Source organism: Myotis myotis, unplaced genomic scaffold, assembly GCF_014108235.1.
Source record: "Myotis myotis isolate mMyoMyo1 unplaced genomic scaffold, mMyoMyo1.p scaffold_m19_p_12, whole genome shotgun sequence".
Lineage (NCBI taxonomy): Eukaryota > Metazoa > Chordata > Mammalia > Chiroptera > Vespertilionidae > Myotis > Myotis myotis.
In genome coordinates, this window is record NW_023416316.1 from 13,219,283 (window position 1) to 13,242,875 (window position 23,593).

Sequence of the window (23,593 nt, forward strand, 5' to 3'; positions counted from 1 at the left end):
CCGAGGGGACAACTTGGGATCTGATCTTGGGCCAGCACTTTCTCATCTGGATGATGAAGAACTTGGGCCACTGGTTTTCAATGGGGGGTTGTCCCTTAGAGTCCCAGTGTCTGGGGGAGCTCGGCGTGGGGATGGAGGGGCCGCCTGTCAGCTCCACGCAGACCTGGCCCTCTGGTCTGTGTATGTGGTTCCATGTGAGATTCTTTGTAAGGAAAGGGTTCCAATTCCCAAAAGTGTTTGGGGACCACAGGCAAATGGTGGCTGGGACTGGGAAGAGACCAGTGGTGCCAGTTCTGGACCTTGGGCAGATGCCTTATCCCTCAAGGCTTCCCTTTCCCCATCTGTGGAATGTGGGGTTGGACCGAATGACCCCAAAATGCTCCCCAACCCTGAAGCTCGGTACTCTGGTTTCACGCCGGTAGACACATGAAGGGGAAGCGTGGGAACCGGATGAAGACAGGGAGACGGTGTCTGCAGACGGACAATTATCATCACACAATATAACACTCTAATGGCAGAATCTTTTATATGAGAATAGACATTATGGAGCACAGTTCCATCAAATGAATATAACAGACTTGTTTTATATTACAACGCACACTATAATTACACATTTCAATAATTCTTTCAGTGCATTACACAGAGGCGTTCTGAAGAAATGGAGTCCTGTGGCCATCTATAACAACTCGCCTCAGGGAGGATGCCGCGGGTGCCAGAGGCCTCCCAGCCTGCAGGGAGAGCCGTGGCCTCCTCCTGCCCACGGTCACATGGCTTCTGACCCTGGCCTCTGAGGGTCACCACAGTACTTTGTTCAAGTACCTGCCCATCTCCACCTGCACTTTGCAGCCACGCCTCCGGGACGGGGAGCTCACTACCTCCCTGGCTGTCTATTTGACGGGCCTTGTCATTAAGAAATCACTCTAGGCAGGTCTCCTACCTGGAGCTAGTGCGCAGACCGCGTCGAGCCGAGCCCAGCTGCTCAGGATGATTAGCGACGTGCAGTTCGCCATCTTCAACAACATGCTAGGCCTGTCTCTCTTCCTGCTTGTCCTTCTCTATCACCATGTGGCCATCAACAATCCCAGGAAGTAGGAATGAAAGTGGCGGTTTCTTCGCCCCAGGGTCCCAGGACATAGTGTGAGGCAAGATGGAGAGTGTGAGAGGCCCTCACACTTCACTTCATCCCTTCTACTCTCACAGCATATAGAGCAATTGCACCTGGATTTTCCCAAACAACTTTTATTTCTTCAAAGTCTTCCTTAACCTATGGAACAAGAAGCTGCCACAGAGGGGGGCCCAGTATAGGGGTTGCTTTCTTCTCTACTCCATCCCCCCGATATAAGAATATAGATTTTTTTTTTAAAAGAAATTACTGGGCATTAGCACAAGCCCATGGCATCCATCTCTAAATTCATATGATCAGCTCTACAGTGACTATGTTAGGCATTGCAGTGTATTTCTATTGCTGCTATAACAAGCCCCAAACTTGGTGGCTTAAAGCAGCACAATGTATTCTCTTACGGCTGTAGAGGTCGGAATTCTGACAAGGGTCTCCCAGAACTCAGTGTTGGCAGGACTGAGTTCTTTCTGGAGTTTCCAGGGGAGAATCTGCCTGCTCGCCCTTTCCAGCTCCCCAGGTCCCCTGCATCCCGTGACTCGTGGCCCCTTCCTCCAGCGTCAAAGCCAGCCCCTCTACCCCTCTTCCTGCTGCCACGTCTGCCTCTGACAGCAGCTGGAAAAGATCCTCCTCCTTTAAGGACTCGTGTGATTAGAGTGAGCGCACCCGCAGCATCTCATCCCAGTCTGTAACATGGACACTTGTAACCTTCCCTTTGCCATGTTAGGTAAATAGTCACGATTCCAGAGACTAGAGAACGGACATGTCCTGGGGACACTGCTCCACCTGCCACGGGCATTATTTTATTGCAACACCAAGCAGACTGAATTTATTCCTCCTCGGCTATTGAAAGGGCAGAACAGCAGGATTAAATGTGACATAGGTATAGTGCCTGCCATATACATGTTTGATAAATGGAAAACCAATTTGATGACCAGGGTGACAGTATCAATGATATAATCCACTTTGCCAATGTCCATCCTGTTGCCTGGTACAGGACATGATCACAGACTCTCAGTGCAGGATGGTGAGTCACAGACAGAGCACGACTCCTCACCGCTCAGTTGGGCTCTATACCTCTATGGATGCAGCTAACTAACGTAGTATTAGCATTTGAGGTCCCTTCTTCTTTGGTCTCAGCAAACTTGCCTGCTTGTAGTCAATTAAAACCCTAAGTCTGTCTCCAGTTACAAGGGGGCAAAGAGACTGTGCCCATTTTATAGTGGGAGAAAGTGAGGCTGAAAGGATGGAGGCCCTGGGGTGGTTCCGGAGATGAGATCAAGGATGAGTGGAGTGAGTCAAGTTGGGGGTGTGGGAGACAAGTATTTCAGAGCAGGAGACACGTGTGCTAACCTGGAGTTGCAGAATAGGAGGTGATTTCAGGAACTATAAGGAGTGTGGCAAGACTCATGGGTGGGGGTGGGGTATCACAGTGATGAGCCCAGAGAGATGGGAGAAAAGCCAGGTCAGGCAGGGAGGACCACACGCTGTTCTGTTTGGAAGAAGGAGCATTAATACAAACAAAGGATCTTTTTAACCCCGAAAACCTGTAATTAAGTTCTCATGTTAATGCCTGTTAAGAATGACATGATTACGTATTTGTGTGGGAAGGTGGTTGGTAACCACTGAAACTTTAACTTCATCATCAAGCAGGTAAGGGGCTCACCGTGCCCAGTGCTGCCCTCCGGGGCCAGGCAGGGGCCCAAGGAAGAGGATGGGGTCAAATCCACAGAGCTAAAGGGTCCTGGGAGACAGAGACCTGAGAGGAGTCAGTTAGAGGCAGCTCCAGCTGTTTGTCTCTTATGGACGATGGAGAGGCTGATGCCTCGAGAGTGGCAGAGACTGGCCAAGCCAGGGACAGGCCTGGGCTTTGGATCTGGTGGCGGAAAGCTTGGGCAGGCTGCCAGTAGAAGCGGCACTGGAGCGCAGGCTGCGTCCCAGCCCTGAGCTCGCTCGGCACTCACCATCTCGAACTGTGGAACTGTGCTCGCCGAAGCACTGGGATGGGCCTGGGCTCTGCAGCTGCCAACAGCTTCTGCTTGAATCAGGCTCCACGCCCCACTGGCCCGATCTTGGGCAGTTTACTCTGCACCCCAGTCTCCCATCTGAAAAGAGCATCTCCCCCACAGGGCTGTCAGGTGATTGCACGTGATGTTACAGAGTGCTGGCTCAGAAACAAGTCTTCCCTATTGGAGTTACTACCTGTGCTCCCCTTCTCCCCCCACCCCTCCCCAGTGTGATTTCTTCCAGAAGGAGGTGAGAGCAGCTCAAGAATGTTTGGTGAGTAGCTAAGATCTGGAAACAGCCTAAGTGCCCATCAGTAGATGAATGGATTAGAAAACTGTGGTACATCTACACGATGGAATACTATGCTGCTCTAAAAAGGAAGGAACTCTTACCATTTGCAACGTCATGGATGGAACTGGAGAGCATTATGCTAAGTGAAATAAGCCAGTCAATGAAGGAAAAATACCACATGATCTCACTCATTCATGGATAATAGAGACCATTATAAACTTTTGAACAATAATAGATACAGAGGCAGAGCTGCCTCAAACAGATTGCCAAACTGCAGCAGGAAGGCCGGGGAGGGTTGCGGGGCAGGAGGTAGGGGGGTAAGAGATCAACTAAAGGACTTGTATGCATGCATAGAAGCATAACCAGTGGACATAAGACATTGGGGGATAGGGGAGGCTAGGGGACTGTCTAGGGCGGGGGGATAAAATGGACACATATGTAATACCCTTTGTAATACTTTAAGCAATAAAAAAAAAAAATGGAAAAAAAAAATAAATAAAATAAATAAATAAATTAAAAAAAAAAAAAAAAAAGAATGTTTGGTGAGTAAATGTATTTGCTGCTCTGAGGCTGACACCAGGGCTGGAGTGGTGAGCAAACCGCACCGGGCGTGTAGCCTCACAGACCTGCCAGCTAGTGATGGGAAGAGGCATAACCAAAGAAAGTCACACGGTGGCCAAGTGCCGGTGAGGACATCACTGTACAACAGGGGCTCCTGATTCAGAAGACTTCTCCAAGGCATAAACAGGAGCCAACTAACAAGAGAAGCAAGGGAGGCCGGAGAAGTGGATGGGAAGATGCAAGGCAGAGAAGCATGTGCAAAGGCCCTGTGGCCAGAAGGAAAGCCCTGAGGCTGGAGAGGGCAGGCCACTGGAGGAAACAAAGGAATGGGCAGAACTCAGCACACACCTGTATGTCAGCCTAAGTGCAATGGGAAGCAGTCAGCATTTAAACCAAAGAGATTACACGATCAGCTTTGCATTTTAAAGAATCACTCTAGCTGTGGTTTGGGGATACTGGAGTGGGTAGGGGTGGAAGTGGGGAGGCCAACTAGGAAGCCATTATAGCTAGTGGTTCAGGTGAGAGACCTGGACCAAGGTGGGGATGAAGATAAATGAAGCAATGGCCTTGGGAGACAAAGTGGATAGAACAGCCGCGACTGTGGCCGGGACAAAGAGGGTGAGGGAGAAAGAGGTGTCAGGGATGACTTCAGTGTAAGCTGCTGGCTGGAGGCAGAACCTTCACGGAGATAAATGAACAAGCAAACCTCAGGGATTTGGCCAATATTTGGGGTCAGAGTTAGCCATCTTTTTCTTTCCACATCATAATCTTGCAGAAGAAATGAGACTGGGTTCTACTAGGAGTCCCGGCGAGATCCCACGACTCTGGACCCGCCGAGGCCCACCCCACCTGACACCCGCAGAGTGAGTTGGGAAGGCCCCAGCTGTGGCAAGAGGCAAACACATCTGGCCCCGAAGGCAGAGTCCTGGGCTTCTCGGGAGACTGGATGAGTAATTCTGATAATTGAATTTTTGAGTTAGACTTAAAAAATGGCCAAGATTGAAGAAGCAATTTGGCAGGGTCAGGAGCCCCCAGGCAGATTTCTCTGCCTCCACGATGCTGAGAACTTATTAACAAGATCACTCTTCCTCCTTCCACAGCCCCCTTTACAAGCGGTCCTCAGGGCTGCGGGGCCGAGGAATTCAATTGTGGGTCTCTGGGCCCCTGCTCTGGTCACCCAGAGACATTGTTGAAAAGGGTAGTGAGGAGACTTTGGTTTGTAATATAGGGTAGGACTGCTGTTTGGGGAATAGAGAGCACTCGGGGAGACGGAATAACCCAGAGGACAGGACAACATAGAAAACAGGTCATGACAGACTCGGTTCAAATCCTGGCTCCAGCACTTACTCAGGCAGGGTGGGACTTATTTCCTGCCCAGGGCCATTTGGATATTTATAGCATCATTCGCAGGCCATACAAAATTATCAGCTTAAAAATTAGCCTGCTATATTTGGTCAAACATTTAATTATCTCACCCTTAATGCCTTGGCAGGGCCAGACCAAATGATTTCTGGGCCTTGTAAGGCCCGATGGCCAGACATCCCCTGCCCCTGTACTAAGGTGATTCCATCCGTTTTCTCATTTGTAAAATGAACAGGATGGTTCAAATTAACTAATGAGAGGATGCACAGTGTGGCTACTGCTAGGCAGGTGGGCGCCAGCCTGCAGGAGCAAGGATTTTACCCTTTGGACTGATGCCAGGGAAGTGGGCAAGTGGGCCAAGGTGGGCGCACAGGAGGCCTGTGTCTCCCCCCTCCTGTGTATTTGACTTTGCAGCTGCCCCTCTCAGGTGCAGGTGCAGCTCCAGTCCGAGGACATAGGTGGTGATTAATTTCACCAACGGGAAACTGATGCATTTTCAGATTACAGCTTCAGAGCCTCCTGAATTCAGCTGCTGGTGAAATTAACTCACCAGGGACAATGGAGCCTTTTCTAAAGTCCAAATTGTCCTTATTTGCGGAGTTGGCTCTTGGCCCCAATCCAGCCCAAACTGGGCTGCTCCTCCACATCCCAGAGGAAGGGCCTCCACTAGCCCAAGGTTGGGAATAGTTTGCACGATTCTAAGGCGGGGGGGGGGGGGGGGGGGGGTGGAGGGATGGGGATACACTTTGCCTTGGATGACTGTGTTCCTGAAAGGCTGTGGGTGGCTGAGGCGAGTGGCTGGCCGGACTCCCAGAGCCCCTCCTCTTAGGCAAACACATGGGCCGGGAATGTGCCAGAAAAGTGTATCTGCCCTCATAACCCTTCCGCTCATGCCCTTGCCAACAACCAAGCCCAGCTCCCGGGCCTGTGCACTGACCACATGCCAGGCAATATACACACAATTGCCCCAGTACATCTGAACCCGCGTCTGACTTCTAAGCCCCACCTGAGTTCTAACCTCTGTCCTGTCCGCCCCCCTCAACACTCACACACCTGCATTTGTGCTCACCAACCACTGGTAACTTAAAATAGTGCTGTGAAAGCGTCCTAGAGACCAAGCACTGAGAGACACTGAATGAGGGTCATTACTTTTAGGAAAGGGGTCGGTTGGCTACTTCCAAATCTTGAGGCTCCCACACTGTGATCAGACTGGGCAGAAGGGAGGTTGCCACTTACAGACGCAGAGACTGGTGACAGGGCTGTGACTTGGGACTATGAGCCAGGCCTCCTGCTCCCTCCACAGAACCACACGGAGCTGTCCCTGCCACGGATCAGAGCTCCCGCTAAGGAATCCAGTTGTGTGACTTCTTGGAAAAGGAGCTGCCACGTTCTTTATGCCTGAACCTGAGTTCTCATGTGCTGAATGTATAAGGGACACCTGTGCCAACACTTCTCATGAGAACTCAGGTGGCAGGAACCCAAGCGGAGAAGGTCCTTCCTGCCCACCTGCCCTGCCCCTCAGCTGATGGGAAACAGGCAGAGAAGTGGGGCCCAGGCCAGAATGAGGCCGGCTCCCCGACTCCCAGCCTGGCTCCTGCTCCTCCATCCCTGTGCCTGCAGCCGATGCCATCACATCACCTTGTCACCGTCGTGTCTGGGGAGCTGCAAGGGCAGCAGCAGAGAGCACAGGCGGGATCACGCCCAGCATCACCTCGAAGGGACGAGCCTTGGACAAGTCGCTCAGCTGTGCTGGGAAGACTGGCCCGATCCTGACCGCCTGCCACTCCACCACCAGTGCGGTCATGGACTAAGGACGGTACTGAACTGAGTGATGGAGCCGAAACATCGCTCGGCCACCCCACCGGGGAGGGCTTTGGAAGGCACCGAGGTGGTGGGCAGGGCTGCGGGGCAGAAAAGCAGAGCGGCTGTTAGCACCGCTCAGGGCCAAATGCCAGTCTGGAGGCTCACCTGCCCCACCCTGTGTATGTCTCAGGGACATCACGAAGCTCAGGGCAAAGGTGGAGGACAATTTAACAGGAAGGCCAGCGACAGGGCTGTAGCAGATGCAGCAGGCAGTGGGGGGGAAAGACCAGGTCACTGTGGGGACACTGCACTGCCAAGTCCCCACCACAGCCTCCTGGCCAGTCCCAGTGGGAACGGTACCACCTCAGCGGGCTGCTTGAGGGCGTCTCTGTGCACCGCCGAGTCCATGCCAGGTGCAGGCACCAGGTGCAGGTGCCCCGGCCATGCCACGTGGCGTCATTCCTCTCTGGACACCTGGCTGGAATCGGCAGAGAGCTTAGCAACATCTGAGGGCCATTCCCGAGACCCAGCCTGTCCCCCTTGGGTGTGGGGGACCTGGGCTTTGAGCTCCACACAGTCACTGCATCACCAAGTTGAAACGAATCATTTCATGTGAACCGTCACCCTGCAGGGCTGGCTGCGCACTAAGCGAATCGGGTGGCACAGGGCACAGGGACACCCGGACGCCGAGGCCTGCACAGCATGGGAACCTTGTCTGACAACAATCCTTAAACCAACTTCAGGACAGAAAATATTAAAAGGAAAAACAGATTTCCTTTGAGCAGACAGCTCTTTTCTTCGGTAAGTAGGAACCACGCCTGTGACAAGGAGACTGTGGGAACCGCAAGCTTTATTGTCTGCACGCTCTCAGGAGCCCGGCCTGCTGGGGCTGCACGGTCCTGGGTGGGCGCCCCCGGGCCTCAGCTGGAAGAGAGGAAAACAGGAGAAGCTTAGGAGCGAAGGAGGGTGTCCGAGGGAACAGAGTTAACAGGAACCCTGTGATGCTGAAACTACCAAATGACAACGCGATCGTATTTACAAACATTCATTCAAAAACTACTTCCCAAGTGCCCACTGTGCGCCAGGCACGAGGCACTGTCTCTCCCTGGTGAAAACCGCAGCCAGTTGGTAATCAGAGCCACTGAGGCCGTGGCAGATGAGAGGCAAGTTCTGTGCTCCTGTGTGTGAAGGCCACGTGCCTAGTTCACCTTCGTTGTTCAAAGAGGTCGCTGCCTGCCCTGCCCCGCCCGCCCACCTGGCTTTCCATGGGAGGAGCTGCAGGGCATTACCTCCAGGTTTCCTCGGGCCTTCCGAAGGACCTTGTGGGTGATGAGCACTGCGGAGAGAGCGGAGAACGGGAGGGTTAGGTTCAGGGAGGAGCCCTCTGAACCCCAAATAGTTCAGACAAGCCTGAGCGCCCAGGGCAGAGAGAGGTGTGAAGGTGATACCCAGGACCAAATAATCATCAGAGAGGGTAGACCAGACACCTGTTCAAGATACCGTGCTGAGCCACAACCTCACAGTAACACGAGAGGTGGAGCAGAGGTGCTACGCCTCGTTCCAGACAAATCCAAGGCTCCGAAAGGCCAGCTGATGCTCAGGTACGCCCAGGGCTCACCTCCACAGGCCCAGGAGGGGCCAGGGCAGGGCAGGGGGGCCTCTGCCTGACTAGCATCCTGCATACCCTGGCTTCTGGAAGGGGGTGTGCCCTCTGAAGCAAGCCCATGTGTGGAGGCCACGCCCAGGGCGGAGGGCAATTTTGTAGTCAAACGTGTACCAGCAGCACCGAGCAGGCTCCAATGACCAGGGAGGAAGAGCGCTGGCACTTTCCCTCCTGAGCTGCCCTGTAGCTGGCAGAGGAACCCAACATGGTTCCCTGAGTAAGTCACTCTCTGCCAGGACAGGAGGGGTGGGTGGGACGGCTGCAGAGGTGCCCCTACACCTGGCACTGAGCTGTGTATGGGCAGACTTCAGAGGTGCCCTCCCCCATCCCGGGCTCCAACCCAGGGAGTTCTACCCTGGGTCCAGGGGTGTGCTTTGGAATGGCCCAAATCCCCGGGAACTAAGTGTAAACCTTGACATGTGTGTGGACGGATGCATCTTTCTGGAGAGAGATCATACCTCTCCTGAGAGTCACCAACAAGTAAGTGTCCCGGCCCTGGAGGTTAAAATAAGGTCGTGATGTTGAAGAACAAGACGCCCCGGGGACGAGCTAATGCTCACCGGGAAGGGCCTCCCACATCTGAACAGCACTGCCCGCCTGCGGGAGCGCGGAAATCCCGCTGCAGCAGAGGCCCAGGACAGAGCGGTAAGGGCGCGGCCCAAGTCCAGACTCGCAGTGTGAGGGCGCACTGGAGCCAGGCCTGTTACTCAGCGCAGGCCTCCTCCGCATCAGCAGAGGCTGGCAAGAAGACGCCACCCCCAGCGGTGTCTCGCTGGTGACAACTGTGACCTGGGGAACACACCAACCCTGAGCAGCAGGGACTCCTGTCTCAGAGGCTGGGAGGGAAGCGGGTGACTCCAGGTGACATGGCGAGGGAGTGGTGGGGTCCTGGGGTCTCACGGTGACCCCTCTCCTTCCTTTCCCCTGCAGACTCTGGGCGGAGATGTAGTACTCAGCATCTCGGCAGGGACTACCTTGGGCCTCGCTCCTCCAGTCGCCATGCGGAGAAGGGGCAGGAGGGGACACTTGCACACAGCCACTCACAGCCAGAAGCAGCCCTGCAGGGTTGGCAGGGTTTGAGCTACTTCCAAGGACCCGATTCGTCGGGATGAGCTGCGGAGCCTGGCCAGGGGCAGCCACAGTCCAGGGCCTGCCACCAGCGGTGTGGACTCAGGCAAGGCCCTCCCCCGGCACTGAGCTGAGCCCCCGCTGTGCCAGGCCTTGGAGACAGAGATGGGGGACACCACCTTAGCATGGGAGCTGCCATGGCACATTTAGGTTTTTCACACTATGAATGGTTTACCACCCCCATACATGGGATTCAGTCCGATCTACTGGAAAGAGAGGCAGAGATCTAACGTCTGTTGAGCTTCTGCTCTATCCAGAAAGAGTATAATGAAGTTGAGGCATTGTTACCGTCGATGCGATAGATGAGGAAACCGAAGCACTTTTATAAAGCTGTGTTTAGAACTTGGGCCATCTGGCCAGTCTGCGTCCTTTGGTGTAATTGTCTCCAATCAGAGATGATGAGTCTGAAGTTCAGAGAGTTAAAGCCACGTACTCCAGGTCACACAGGAGAGCGGAGTCCTGGCCTGTGCTCACTAGTGATTCCAGGCACCGACCTTGGACGTGGGGGCTGGATCTGCCCTTTGGGTCTGCACGGTCCGGTCACTCACCGTGCACCTACTGCCCACTTCCGAGATCCCCTCGCCTGCAGCAGGGTTGACTTGATGTGCCCTGTGACTGCTCCGGGCTGCCGAGGAGAGATGCCCATAGGGCGAGTTCCGACTGTGCCTGGACTTGGGGGCCTAACGGAAGCACCTCTTCCTGCCCCGCCCCCTTGCTGCTCAGCAGGCCCACCTCAGACAGGACCACACTGGCACCGTCTCCCCCAGGTCCCTCCAGTGCTCCTTTTCTCTACCAGTGACATGAGCCCTGGGCCAGAACCTCACGGACACCCACCACTCTACCAGGACTACTGCCTTAACCTTCAAAGCCACCCCCTCTCCTCCATGGCCCTGTGCCGGCCCCATCGGGCCTCTCGACTGCCTGCCTGGGCGACTGCCACAGCCCCGGAAAAGGTGTCCCCGCTTCCAGCCCCTCCATGCTCAGCCACGGACCTTCCCACACACAGTGAACCAGTCAGTCCCTGCTGCTCATTCTGAGTCCGGCCCACAAGGCCCTTTGTGACAAGACCCAACTGGTCCAGAGCCTTGAAGCCCTTCTCAGGCTGCCTGGGATGCAGGTCCCTCATTCTGCAGCTCATTTTGTGTCTCCCCATTCAGGCAAAGCTCCACCTGGCAAGAACTGTCTCACTCACGGCTGTCCCCGAGCCTGGCACGGGGCATGGAGCGGGAACTGGGGCTGGCTAGCGGCTAAGCAGCTCTCTCCTGCAGTTCAGTCTCACCGTCTGTTTTCAGAAAGCTCCCACGGGCTAAGGAGAACTTTTATGTGACAATAATCCATGTCCTGTGCTTCTCAGAAATGCCCCAGAGATGCTGGCCTTTGATAAGAGAGTGCACAGGCAGCGAGGACAAGAAAGCGCCATGGTCAGCAGTTCTGCTAAGACAGGGCGGTGACAGGCAGACAGCCTGGCGCACCGGAAGGAACTCGGGGGGCTGCTCCCAATAACCTGAAGCTCCCAGGTCGGGGCTGAGGCTGACCTCACAAAATGGTTTTACCTCTGTGACCTTGACCTTGTATCTGTCTCAAAAATTGTTTCTCAACCCCATCCCTGCCTCTGGATGCCCAATGCCCGGCACAGGCGTCCTTCTCGTCTGCCTGGCTCCTCCTCACCAGCCTGCCCTGCACACAGATGTGACAGGGCCATGCCCTGCTCTAAATGTGAGACACCTGAGCCTGCCACCTAAGGCAGTGATGGCGAACCTTTTGAGCTCGGCGTGTCAGCATTTTGAAAAACCCTAACTTAACTCTGGTGCTGTGTCACATATAGAAATTTTTTGATATTTGCAACCATAGTAAAACAAAGACTTATATTTTTGATATTTATTTTATATATTTAAATGCCATTTAACAAAGAAAAAATCAACCAAAAAAATGAGTTCGCGTGTCACCTCTGACACGCGTGTCGTAGGTTCGCCATCACTGACCTAAGGCCTTTTGGCAACACAGTCTTGGTCCCCCTGACCCCTCCTGCCTCACTGGCCACTTACAGCTCTTAGTCCAGCAACATGATGTGCTGGTGGTGTCTCACATACAAAGTCTTCTTTCTTTCCTCCCTGCCTTTGTCTACACGGTTCCATTTCCACCTGACCCATGCCTACTCCTCCTTGCGGACTCAGCTCCCAGGGCATGGTGGCACCCGCTCCACTCCCACCTTAGTGCTCCCTCGGGCCCCGCACATGTCCCTATCAAAGCACAAGCCACACGCCGTCTCACAGCGAGGTGACTGTCCCTGGCACAGAGTGCCTCTCCATAGTCTGTGGGGTGAATGCATTTGTCTGTGTGAGTCAGGAAGGATGAAATATGAAAGGAAACCCACAAATAGGAGGTGTGATGACAAACAGTCTGGCCTCCAAAGAGGGTGGTCCAGGGCTGGCTTTTTAGTCCCCAGAGGCAGGAAGTGGACATGGCGCCGCCCCCGACCGTTCACTTACACTGATCAAAGATGACTTTTTCCTGGTGCTTGCTCAGCTGCAAAAGCTTCATGGTGTGTTGCAACTTCTTTTCTTGATCAAATAATTTTTTGTTCAGTTTGGTGATCTCAGCCTTCATTTCTCCAGTCTAAAGAGGAGAGCCATTGGAAAAATGAACACAGGGTATCCAACATCATATCACATGGGCAGAGTTACAAAACCACATATAAAGATGCTCCACCTCACCTACAAAGGTATTCGATAAAAACTAGAAGCCATTTTCTGTGGTCAGGTTGGCAAAAACAGGCCAAACCCAGCAAAGGTGAGGTGTGGCGAAGCACGCCAAGGGGCTGTGCCCAGGTGGGACAATGACCTGGCAAGATTTACCAAATTATAAAATGTGCTTACCCCTCTGACCCAGCAATTCTACCCTTTGGCATTTACCCCCAAGGAGTAATATAAGCACAAGAAGATGCCTGTGTTCAGAGATGTCCATCTCAGCGTTGTTCATAGCAGGAAAAAACAAACCGATCGGTAAGGTCTAGATAATAAATCACGGTGCTCACACACAGTGGAATAATTCTGCAGCTATTAAAAATGATGTTGTAGAACTCTACTTATTGACATTGAAGGATGATAGTAATTAGTGACAAAGAGCCCAGAACAGCTATTGAATATTAGGCATTCCTGTTCCATAAAAGCGATTACATACATCTACATTCACAGATGGGTACATCAAGACGTCTACAAAAATACTGGTGACATAGAAATGTCATCAAAATGTCAATAACGATTATCCCTGAGAAATGTTATTTGGAATGTTTTGTTTCATTTTAAAAATTTATCAGAATTGATTGACTTTTTAAACAAAAACTACAATGCTAATTTTTTAAAAATGTAATGCTTAAATCTTAAAAGGAGATATGAAAATATTATTAGGAGAGCCTGACCCATTAGGGGCATCTATCTTGATTTTTCAGAGGTGAAGGGCCTCAAGACAAGCACCCCGTCCTCTGAAGGGAAAAGGGCACACCACGCAGGCCCTCTTAGCAAGCCTCCACCTGACTCATGCAGAGTGTTAGCACACCCCCTTCCTCCTAAAACCCCGGATGTAAGGTGCCCTGGCACAGACCACTCTCCCCTACATCGAGACACCTCTGTCCCCAAGAGGGAAAACGCTGGGCTCTTAGCTTATAGAGTCACTTTAGTTCGTTCCCGACTTATTTATGGCAGTTTTATTGTAATCATTTACAGCAGGTCCTCAAATAAGGTCGTTTTCATTCAACATCATTTCCTTATTACGTTGATGAGATGCTGCAGGCACTTAACCCTTGTTTGTATCAATTAGTCCGTGGTAAAATGGTTATCCTTATATGTCATTTCGCTTAAGTGTCACAGAACCTATTGACGACATTAAGCGAGGACTTACTGTGTGTGATTTAATTAAGTATTAAGTAACCCTATGAAATATGTGTGTGAAAAGACCTGGTTGTATGAAAACTACTTCAGGAAAGACTTGGAAAAGGCGACTCACTAAAAACCCATTTCTGGCAAATGAGGTGTGGGTGCATCAACTGTAAAAGTTGTGGGAGGAACATGGTCTGGATGAATTCTACATTCAAACTGCTTTTCATGTGTCTACATTTTTTCTTCATCTTAAAGAAACAGAAATTGGAAGTGACAGACATACATTATGGATGTAATTTATGAAAGAAAGGAAATGTAGAACTCCGAACAGCAGACCCATATTCAAAGGAAAGGCTCTGGCCCTACATCAAAAGAATGGCAAATGAACGTACATTTAACTGTTTTAAGTTAACCTAAAATGTTTAAGGTATGTATCATTTTTTGATTCCCTGCTTTAACCTACTTTTAAGATTAAACAACTGTGTCAGCTACAAGGACTTCAACTGTTCTTCCAAAACATTCTAATTTAAATATTAACTTTTCTTTGATACTCTGCCTCATGCTAAGAGCCCACAACGACCCGTGTTCTGGTCACGGCTTCAAGGGCCACACCTTTCAGGACAGTCATTCTATCCATATTCAGAGTCTCAGTTCCTCCCACGTCTGTAAAATAGGGAGGATCCCCACCCCATCCATCTAGAACCCATCCATCACACTGCAATAGAGAGCCTCAATGAGGCGCTCCCGGGAGACAGGGAGGACGACTGCTTCACCCCTGCCTGGCCAGCCCCTTTCTCTTCCTAAAGTCAACTCAGGCATCACCTCCTCCAGGGAGCTTTCCCTGAGACTCTCCCCAGGAGTCTAGGCTGGTTTCTGCTCCTTTGGGTGCCCACCGTGCGTGGTGCTTCCCTGCACATTTTAATGCTCAGATCTTAGAAAAAGATATGAAAGTATTAGGAAAGTCTGACCCATTGGGGCACCACCCTGACTTTTCAGAGGTGAGGACAGCAGGGACGTTGTTTGCTTCCCTCCTGGACCAGCTCGATGGGGGCAGAACTCACTTCTTCCTGACCATCGGCACCTGGCCCAGAGGAGGTGCTGTGAGACCATCCGCCAAGTGGGGGTTAATTTCACCTGCACTCTCAAACACTCGGTACATATTCTACCCAGCACTTAAAATACAGAATTCAGATAGTGCCTGCTGTTCCTCCCATCTAAAATCTTCATTTTATAGGATAAATACACCTTGGTAAACAGCAGGGGTCCAAAGCCCAGCTAAGTCCCTTCCAGATGGTGATGGAGCAAGGGGGCTTCAGTCTTCACTTCCAGAAAATGGAAATAATCCCTCACTTTCTAAAGTCTACTGCGAGGGATGAAGTGAGATGCCGAGTGTAGAGCAGAGAGCCTGCCACAGAGCAACCCTTCCCCAAGGCCACCAGGCTGAGCTGGGCACCAGCACCACACCCCTCCTAGGGGGCCTCAGACTCACTCCTGAGCGCCCACCTGGCTGCGGGGGCTGGGATGGTTCTGTTGTGTCGTGTTTGCTTTCTTTTTCATGATGAAAATTCTCAAACATTGACAAAAGTAGAAAGACTAGGACAATGAAGCACCCACGTTCCCTCCCAGCTTCAGTCATTAGCAAATCGTGGCCAACACTGTGTCATCCCTGCCCATCCTCACCCTAAAGTTGTTTCTAACATCAATCCTAGGAGCCGATCATATTTCATCCATAAAATATTTTAGTTTATAGCTTTAGAAGAAAAAGATTCTTTAGAAAAACACAATATAATTACCACATCTAAAGCAGTGATGATAACTGCCTCCTATTACTAAACATGCCAGTAGACACATTTCCCTGATTGCATCATAATTTTATTTTTTTAATAACTGGTTTGATTCTAATTAAATTGGAATACAAATAACACATTTTGCATTTTACTGATGTGTATCTTAAATTTCTTTTACTCCAGTGGGTCTCACAGCAACAGGACTTGTGAAAACAGAACGCGGGAGCCCACGCCCAGACTTTGATTCATCGGGTTTGGGATGAGGCCCCCAAGTCTGCATTTGCACCTCGTTTCCAGATGCGCTCATGCTGCTGATCAAGAACCCATACTTTACGAATCACCACAAACCTGCAAACTTCACTCCCCCCCGCTCATTTTTCCTAGGGTGAAAAGATGTTCTAAGCTCATCTGGCACACTTCCTGCCCCAGACCTAGACTCAAGCCCTTTCTCCAAGGACGCCTAGTTCCTAGCAGTAGGAAAGGTAGTTAGAAACCACAAACTGGCACTAGAGGTGTTCACTGGTTCTGTTTCGGAAACTCTTACAGCCTTTTAATTAGAGAGAACTACAGCAAATACACGAGTCCATACTGATATTTCCAATTTAAATTAAGGATTGCAGGATTTTTACTTCTTTGATTTTTATTTTATTTAATCTCTTCCCTGACAGTAAAAAACTCAACATAGTTATTTGTTTTATCCTATAATAGAAATATAATAGTTTTATAACATCAATATCAATATTGTTACTAATAACTTGATCAGTTTAAAACTTTTTGCAGTTCTTTTTGCCCTTGGAGTATTTCCGTGCAGCCAAATTGCTGTTTTAGTCACTGAACTGTTTCCTCTCTGTGTGGTCATGCCTTCAGTACTACAGACACTAAGGTTTGTTGGTTTCATCTTCCTATCAATTCTTAGAAACTGCTTTTTTCTCATTTTGATTTACTTTTATTTATAATTATGTAAAGCATTTATACAGTTTCAAAGTCAGATTTACAAAACAAGTTCTATTCAGAGAAAGGTACCTTCTATCCTGCCCATCCATCCTCTTCCTTCCCACCCCCTACAAGTAACCTGTTATTATTTATCCATTAAAATTTTTTTATAAATAAATGTATGTATATATTTGTACCCCTCCTCACAACTTTCTTAGAAAAACTGAAGCATATGATCACACTTTCCAGAGCAGTCCTGGAACTGCAGAGGATGATGTATTAAATGCAAAAGGCAAATTAATGACACTCAGAGAAAACACCAGGTAGTAAAAAGCCATTGGGGTTGCTGGTGACAACTTGGAAATCTGATTTACACACATTTCACACCAAGAAAAAGGCACTGTATGAAACATGGGCAGGGACAGAAAAGTGGCTGGAGGCAATTTAACACCACACAGGGGGTCTGCGTACACCAGCAACCATATCGGAGCATCTCCAAGGTCCTTTTTGTGGTTCTAAAATTCTATGATGCTAAAGTGAGCATCATCAATTCCCGGAGAAAGACTCGGAAACATGGGGCGAATCATCACAAGCGCTGATCAGTCCCTAGACTGATTTGCAAGTGGGGAGATCAATGTGAGCATAGTTAATCTTCACACACGCGCGTGGAACAAGGACTGCATTCTATTTCACAGGCATTACCATGTACTGAGGACAAAAATGTTGCATTGAGAGTAAACTGTTTAGTTCAGACACGTTATGCTCTAAAAATCATATGGACAAATACTAGTTTGATAGTATGAGAGAAAATTATTCATTCATTTAAAAATATGAACAACTTAGACTTTGCCCCTCGTGGAAAATAGCAGGAGGCAGTCATTAAACAAATGAATATGTAATTATAATTTGTGATAAGGGCTATAATGAAACGAAAGCTATGCTGAGTGAACAGGGAGCCCTTTCTGACCTTGACGTAACATTTAAGGGGAGATGAGAGAGATGAGGAGCCAGCAGCTGGGAAGGAGGCAGGGTTAGGAGGCAGAGCATCCGTGTCTAAGCCTCAGAGGGAAGAGGGCACAATGGGTTAGAAGAAAAGGAAAGGTCAAAGGGGGCCTGGAACCCAATGGGCCTTCTTCCCTCCAACATTCCATCTTCCACTCAGACCCCACCAGCTACAAGAGGGTAAAGCAGGATTTCCTGCACCAGGACTGGTTCCGTACTTCCAACACTCAGTGCACCCCAACTTCCGCCCAGGGTCCCAAGACGGAAGTCTTAGCACAGGCTCCACAGGCTCCTTCAAGCAGAGAGCTGCTTCACCACCACTTCTGACAGACCTGAGAGCCATCAAAGGGGCTTAATTAGACACGTATTGACATGGATTGTAAAATTCCCTCTGCCTTCCTGCTGCCTTTAGCAAGAATGTATAGGTCAGACAAGTACAGGGGGACACATCTATCAGGCCACCAGGCAGAGTTCTAATGCCTCCTCAACTTGCGCGCCCCTGCTTCCAGGAAGTTTCTCTGGTCAGCAGAGTGGGAGCTCACCTGTTTTCCCACAGACAAAACCCTGGGACCACTTCTGCCCACCTGACTCCTGAGTAGTGCCCATGAGACATGAGATGAGGATGGGCATGGGATCAACAGTTCTTAATTTAGTCACATTCAAGTGTCTATAAAGTTGAGCTTTTAAGAGAAGTTTCAATGGTTTCATAGTAAACTAGAGGCCCAGTGCACAAAACCACATGAGACCCCCAGAGTGCGGAGGCGCGCTGCGAGACCCATCAATGCACCTCCTGGTGACCGGTCGTTTGGTCATTATGGCGTTACGGCCACTGGCCTTTTATAAGATAGATGATTTTCACTGATTCAAAAAAGCAGTTCCTAAATCAGTGGTTCTCAGCCTTCCTAATGCCGCGACCCTTTAATACAGTTCCTCATGGTGTGGTGACCCCCAACCATAAAATTATTTTCATTGTTACTTCATAACTGTAATTTTGCTACTGGTATGAATCGTAATGTAAATATCTGATATGCAGGATGTATTTTCATTGTTACAAATTGAACATAATTAAAGCATAGTGATTAATCACAAAAACAATATGTAATTATATATGTGTTTTCCGATGGTCTTAGGCGACCCCTGTGAAAGGGCCGTTTGACTCCCAAAGGGGTTGAGAACTGCTGTGCTAAATGGTTAAAACAGACTTGAATACGACCAACTTAATACAATGCTGAAAACTAACAAAGGCACCAGCTGGCCCAGAAGAGGCATCTGAACTGAAAGACTCTGAGAAGAAGGGAAGGAGCTGTGCCACGGGACAAGCTGGGACCTACAGCCCATAAAACAAGTTCATTCTTTGGATTCAGACACTTGTGCTTTCAAACCAGCTCTGTAACCTTGAGTATGGGCCTCACTCCCCAAGCCTCGGTTTCCTCATGTGTACGATACAAACAGCATCTCCCTCAACAAAGACGTCCTGAGAGTGAGGACAGGGCCGGGTTAGGGCAGCAGGGTGGTGGTGGATGAGGAACACACTGGGAGCACCAGCTTGGTGCCTGGCACAATGCCTTCTCGCCCTCTGACAGTCCCCACACTGCGCGCCCAACTGCTGTGAGCCAGGTCCTGGCGGGACGTGCAGGAGACTGGGACACGCCTGTAGTGGCTCCCCTGAGCCTCTGCATCCTGTGTCACCACCCACCTGTTCACAGTGGAGTGTGCACTGGCCATCCGTGGGGAGTGAGACTCTCCAGAGAAGCGTCAGTAACCTCGCGGCCTCTTCCAGGATCAGCTTGGCTCTGCTCACGCTGGTGACAAACCTGCTCAGAGGCGCCGGGTGGAGACCCTGCATGCGGGGATGAGAAGGTTGTTACATGCAGCCTTGAAAACGATTATGGACAAGCCAGCTTTAATGGGCAGCATAAATCTCCAGACCGCAGGGCTCAGGCTCCACATGCTGAGCAAGAGCCTGGTGCCAGATGACACCAATTTATTGTTCTTAAAGACGGGTGAATTATAGATTATGAGAGAATTCGGTGGTGAATTTAGCCCAATCAATAACCATGATTAATAACCACCTGCATTAACTATATTTACTATGCCAAGAAGAGGGTGCATGGTCGGACCACTCTCTCTGCCTCTCGGGAAGGCAAATGACGCCAACAGCACGTAATGCAACACGAACACTCCTGCCTCAGTCACCTGCTGAACGGCTCTGCTTGCTGCCAGTGCACAGTCTCTCACCCTCTCTGCTGGCAGAAGCAAACTCAAATTGGGGGATGACGAGGGCATGGGAAAGCAAAGAACATGAATCAGGAGGGGAAAACAAAATAAATTTAAAAACAGAAATTGAAAGGGCATTGTCTTCACTATCGAATAAACGTAAAATAAAACACCACACTCCCCTTTTAGCTATCAAATTGGCAAAAAAAGGACACAAACTTATAAATAAATAAAAACACTCAGTGCAGACAAAGGTGCAGTGAGATAGCAATATTTTTGGAAAGTGATGTAGCAAGAGATATCACAAGAGTTCACAGCCTTCGAACAGGTAATTCCACGTTGGGAAGCTCATCCCTAAGGAACCAGTCAAAGGCATGACCAGGGACCTATTTATAAGGATCATCACAGCTGAGATACCCATCAGCCAGCTGTGAGAGTAAATCAATGGTGGTACACCCACAGGTTAGCTTATTTTTCAGCCATTAAAAGTCAAGTTCTAGAAATTACACTGAATGAGATAGGAAAAATGTTAGTATAATGTGAACTGAAAGTCAAAATACGAAACTCATATGTGCTGGAGTCAGTTTAATTAAGCTTTATGAATGAACTAAAAGTATATTTATCAAAATTTCAAGTGTTAAGCACCATGTGGTATTTTTATGTTTTCCTTTTATGCTTTTCTAGTTTCTAATTTTTTTACAAAATTTATAATCAGAAAAGAATAACCTTATTAAGATTGATTAATTCATTCAACAAATATTTACCACGCAGCTATGCCATGCCAGGCCCTGAGCTAGGGAGTAGGTAACAGTTTTGGGCAAAGCAGGCACTACCCCCTCTCCTGGAGCTCATTATCTAGTGAAACGTAAGACGCGAAGCTGGCTTTTACAATATGGTAGTAAAACAAAACGAAACTAAAAGGCAAAAAGGTATCAGAAAGCAGGGGGCTCCAATGTCCGCAGTAAGGACCTGAGAAGAGGGACTAGGAAATGTGACCCACGGAAGCTGGGTCCAGTCTGGGAGGATTGAAGGACGGGAGGATGGCTGGAAGACTGGACAGACCGAAGCAGTCCTAGGGCAGGTCCCAGTAAGCGATGGCAATAATGCAGGGCACCAGCCTCGACAAGTGTCCCTCCCACAGAAAACAACAGAAGCCCCCAACGGGACCTGACCTCTCAGCTCGCGTGGTTACACTTCCAGGTTCCTCGTCCCAGGGCCTCAGTGAGGCCCTTTCCTTCCAGCGCCCGCAGCCGACACATCCATGCCTGCCCCTCCTGAGCATCAGTCTCCCTCCCAGCTCTGTCACAGGTCAGGTTACCTTTGTTTCCAGCTCTCGACTTGAGGGGCTGGGTGCCTCCTGGATCTGAATGTCCATCTCGGCAAGGAGCTTCTGGCCCTGGCCAACCTGCGCGCACAGGGCCTCGTAGTCCTCAGTCAGGCCCAAGATGTGGCTGCCACTCTTGCTGGCCCACAAGTGGTGGCCCGGGACCAGGCGAGACATACTCAAGGCGCTGGTGGCCGAGCTGCCACTGTCGCAGGAGAGGGAGTCCATGTCATTTCTAGAGAGCGGAGGACTCTCTGAAGCTACAGAATGAGAGGGAAGATGTCAGATCTATTGGAGGCAGCACCCGGCATTCCATGAGCTTCATTCAACCAGCTAGGGGGGCTAAGAGCGGCCCTCAGTCTGTACATTGCCCCACACCGAGCTTATTCATCTTGTGGGAGAAGCTCAATTCCATTCAACCAACACTTAACAGGTCAGGCACCACTCTGCAGAAGACCCCGATTCACACAGATGAATCAAGCCAGTGCCTGCACCCCAGGAGCCCATGGTCTAATCAGAACAGACACATGGGAGGTGGAAAAGCACAACGACGAAGACCCAGGGCTCAGAGTTAAAAATTCTGGCTGGGACACCAGTGAAGTTTGCATTCGTGGTGAGTGGCAGAGAGTGGGACAAGGGCGGTCTGGAAAAGGAGGAAAGTGGGAGTGTGTCTGCAGAAATGTGACCCTCTGTATGAGAGCATGAGGGCAGAGGGATAAGGCTGGACAGAGCCCACTGAGTCTGGCTGCTCCAGGACCTTGAATCCCACGCTAATCAAGAGACCCAATGCTGTCACTGAGGTTGGTAATACCAAGGCACCAATTAACTGGCTTGGAGAAGATCACCAGCTAGAGATGCTGACAACACGAAACCCAAATCCTGCCAAACACCCTCTTAAGCTAAGACCAGGGACATCCTTTTCTTCAATTTAAAAAGTCCTGCTCTTGCCGGTTGGGTCCCAGGTTCAAATCTGATCAAGAGCACATGCCGGGGTTGTGAGCTCGATCCCCAGTAGGGGGCGTGCAGGAGGCAGCCAATCAATGATTTCCTCTCATCATTGATGTTTCTATCTCTGCCTCTCCCTTCCTCTCTGAAATCAATAAAAATATTAAAAAATAAAATAAAATAAAAAATAAAAAGTCCACTGGCAAATCCAATCCTGCTGTAGTCAACCCAGATGTCGGCTTTGTACCTGATCTCGGGCGCCCAGGCGGGGCGGAGTCACGCAGATCACAGGAATTATCGGTTGCCACAGGACATTTGTCGCCATCTACAAAATGCAAAATAAGAGAAGGAAAATGAGCTGTTAAATGTTTTGTCTCACAGACAGAACTGAAGGAGAATATGGTGAAGTATCGGACACACAAGCATTCCTTCATAAGCTCACTGGATCTCTCCTGCCAAGCCCTGTGCAGACACCGGACAAGAGCGAGCAGGCTGCCCCGGCCGGGTGGTTCAGGGGGTTGCAGCATCATCCTGTATACCAAAAGGTTGCAGGTCTGATTCCCAGTCAGGGCACGTTCAAGGGCAACTGATCTCTCTCTCTCTCTCTCTCTCTCTCTCTCTCTCTCTCTCTCTCTCACCCCCCTCCCTCCCATTCCTCTCTCTAAATCAATTAGAGAAACATATCCTCAGGTGAGGATTAAATAATAAAAATAATAAATAAGTAAAAAGAATGAGCAGACTCAGTCCCCTCCCTGGAAGGACCCTCTTGTCCAGACAAGGAAACAGGCCATTTCCCTTGGGGTGCTCAGGGCTAAGGGAGGGAAGCCCCGGGAGCTGTGGGAGCTCAGGGAGGGGCGCTAACCCGAGGAGAAAAAGAAATGCAGGCAGAGGAAGGAGCAGATGCAGAGGCACAAAGGAGTGAGCCATCTCTACACGCCCAGGGAGACTGCCGCAGTTCAAATGGCTGAGCCCAGGGAGCCAGGCCAGAATTGTGAGGACATGGGACCCACTCCAGGGAGTGAGGCAGGGCAGTGTGCAGCGAGATCTGCACTTCGGACTGGAGAAGTGAGCCTGGAGGCTGCTGCAGTAACTCAAGCAAGAGAGAAGAGTGACCCAAATAAGGATTTGGGAGGTGATGCATTTCTGAAACAATGTAAGGAGGCAAAATCAATCAGATGCTATACAAGATGATCTGCAACACAAGCAAATGCAACGCAGAACCAGTTTTCAAACCTACTAGGATGCCCGTCAGGTCATGAAAAGCATTGACAGTCAGGATAAGAGGTTTAAATTCTCTTTTAAAGGCAATAAGAAGGACTAAAAGGGATGTTCAGTAGCGGAGGGACGTGGGCAGGACTAGATGGATGGGAGGCAATGAGGGCGGCTGGCAGCCCAAACCCCACTCCCTGAGAACCAGGAGGCTCCAGATAGAGCTTACACTATTTTGCCAAAGGTGGCAGCTAATTAGTGGTCAGGTCCCCTGGCTCCCAGGGTAGAGCGTGTCTGCTGTCAATGGAAAGACACCTCTGTGAGCAAGGGCAGCATCAGGCGCGTGCGTGTCCTGCACAGACACACAGG

General features: G+C 50.2%; 2 protein-coding genes across 16 annotated transcripts in view; one reads left to right on the forward strand and one right to left on the reverse strand.

Annotated features, from left to right (window-relative positions):
* Nucleotides 1-984: 984 nt before the first annotated feature.
* Nucleotides 985-1,092, forward strand: LOC118667108 (dolichyl-diphosphooligosaccharide--protein glycosyltransferase subunit 4-like). The gene has a single exon (XM_036329831.1). It carries the CDS (start codon nucleotides 985-987, stop codon nucleotides 1,090-1,092), a length of 108 nt encoding a protein of 35 aa, XP_036185724.1.
* Nucleotides 1,093-7,973: 6,881 nt separating this feature from the next.
* Nucleotides 7,974-23,593, reverse strand: part of CDK5RAP2 (CDK5 regulatory subunit associated protein 2) — a 154,995-nt gene continuing 139,375 nt past the window's right edge. For all 15 annotated transcript variants that reach the window (XM_036329834.1, XM_036329840.1, XM_036329833.1 and 12 more), the window contains 6 exons: nucleotides 22,263-22,340; nucleotides 21,065-21,330; nucleotides 19,226-19,369; nucleotides 12,422-12,548; nucleotides 8,431-8,477; nucleotides 7,974-8,065 (listed from right to left, as the gene is read on the reverse strand). In XM_036329834.1, coding sequence (XP_036185727.1) covers nucleotides 8,009-8,065; nucleotides 8,431-8,477; nucleotides 12,422-12,548; nucleotides 19,226-19,369; nucleotides 21,065-21,330; nucleotides 22,263-22,340 — 719 coding nt within the window. In that variant the 3' untranslated portion in view covers nucleotides 7,974-8,008. The remainder of the gene's footprint in view (nucleotides 8,066-8,430; nucleotides 8,478-12,421; nucleotides 12,549-19,225; nucleotides 19,370-21,064; nucleotides 21,331-22,262; nucleotides 22,341-23,593) is intronic.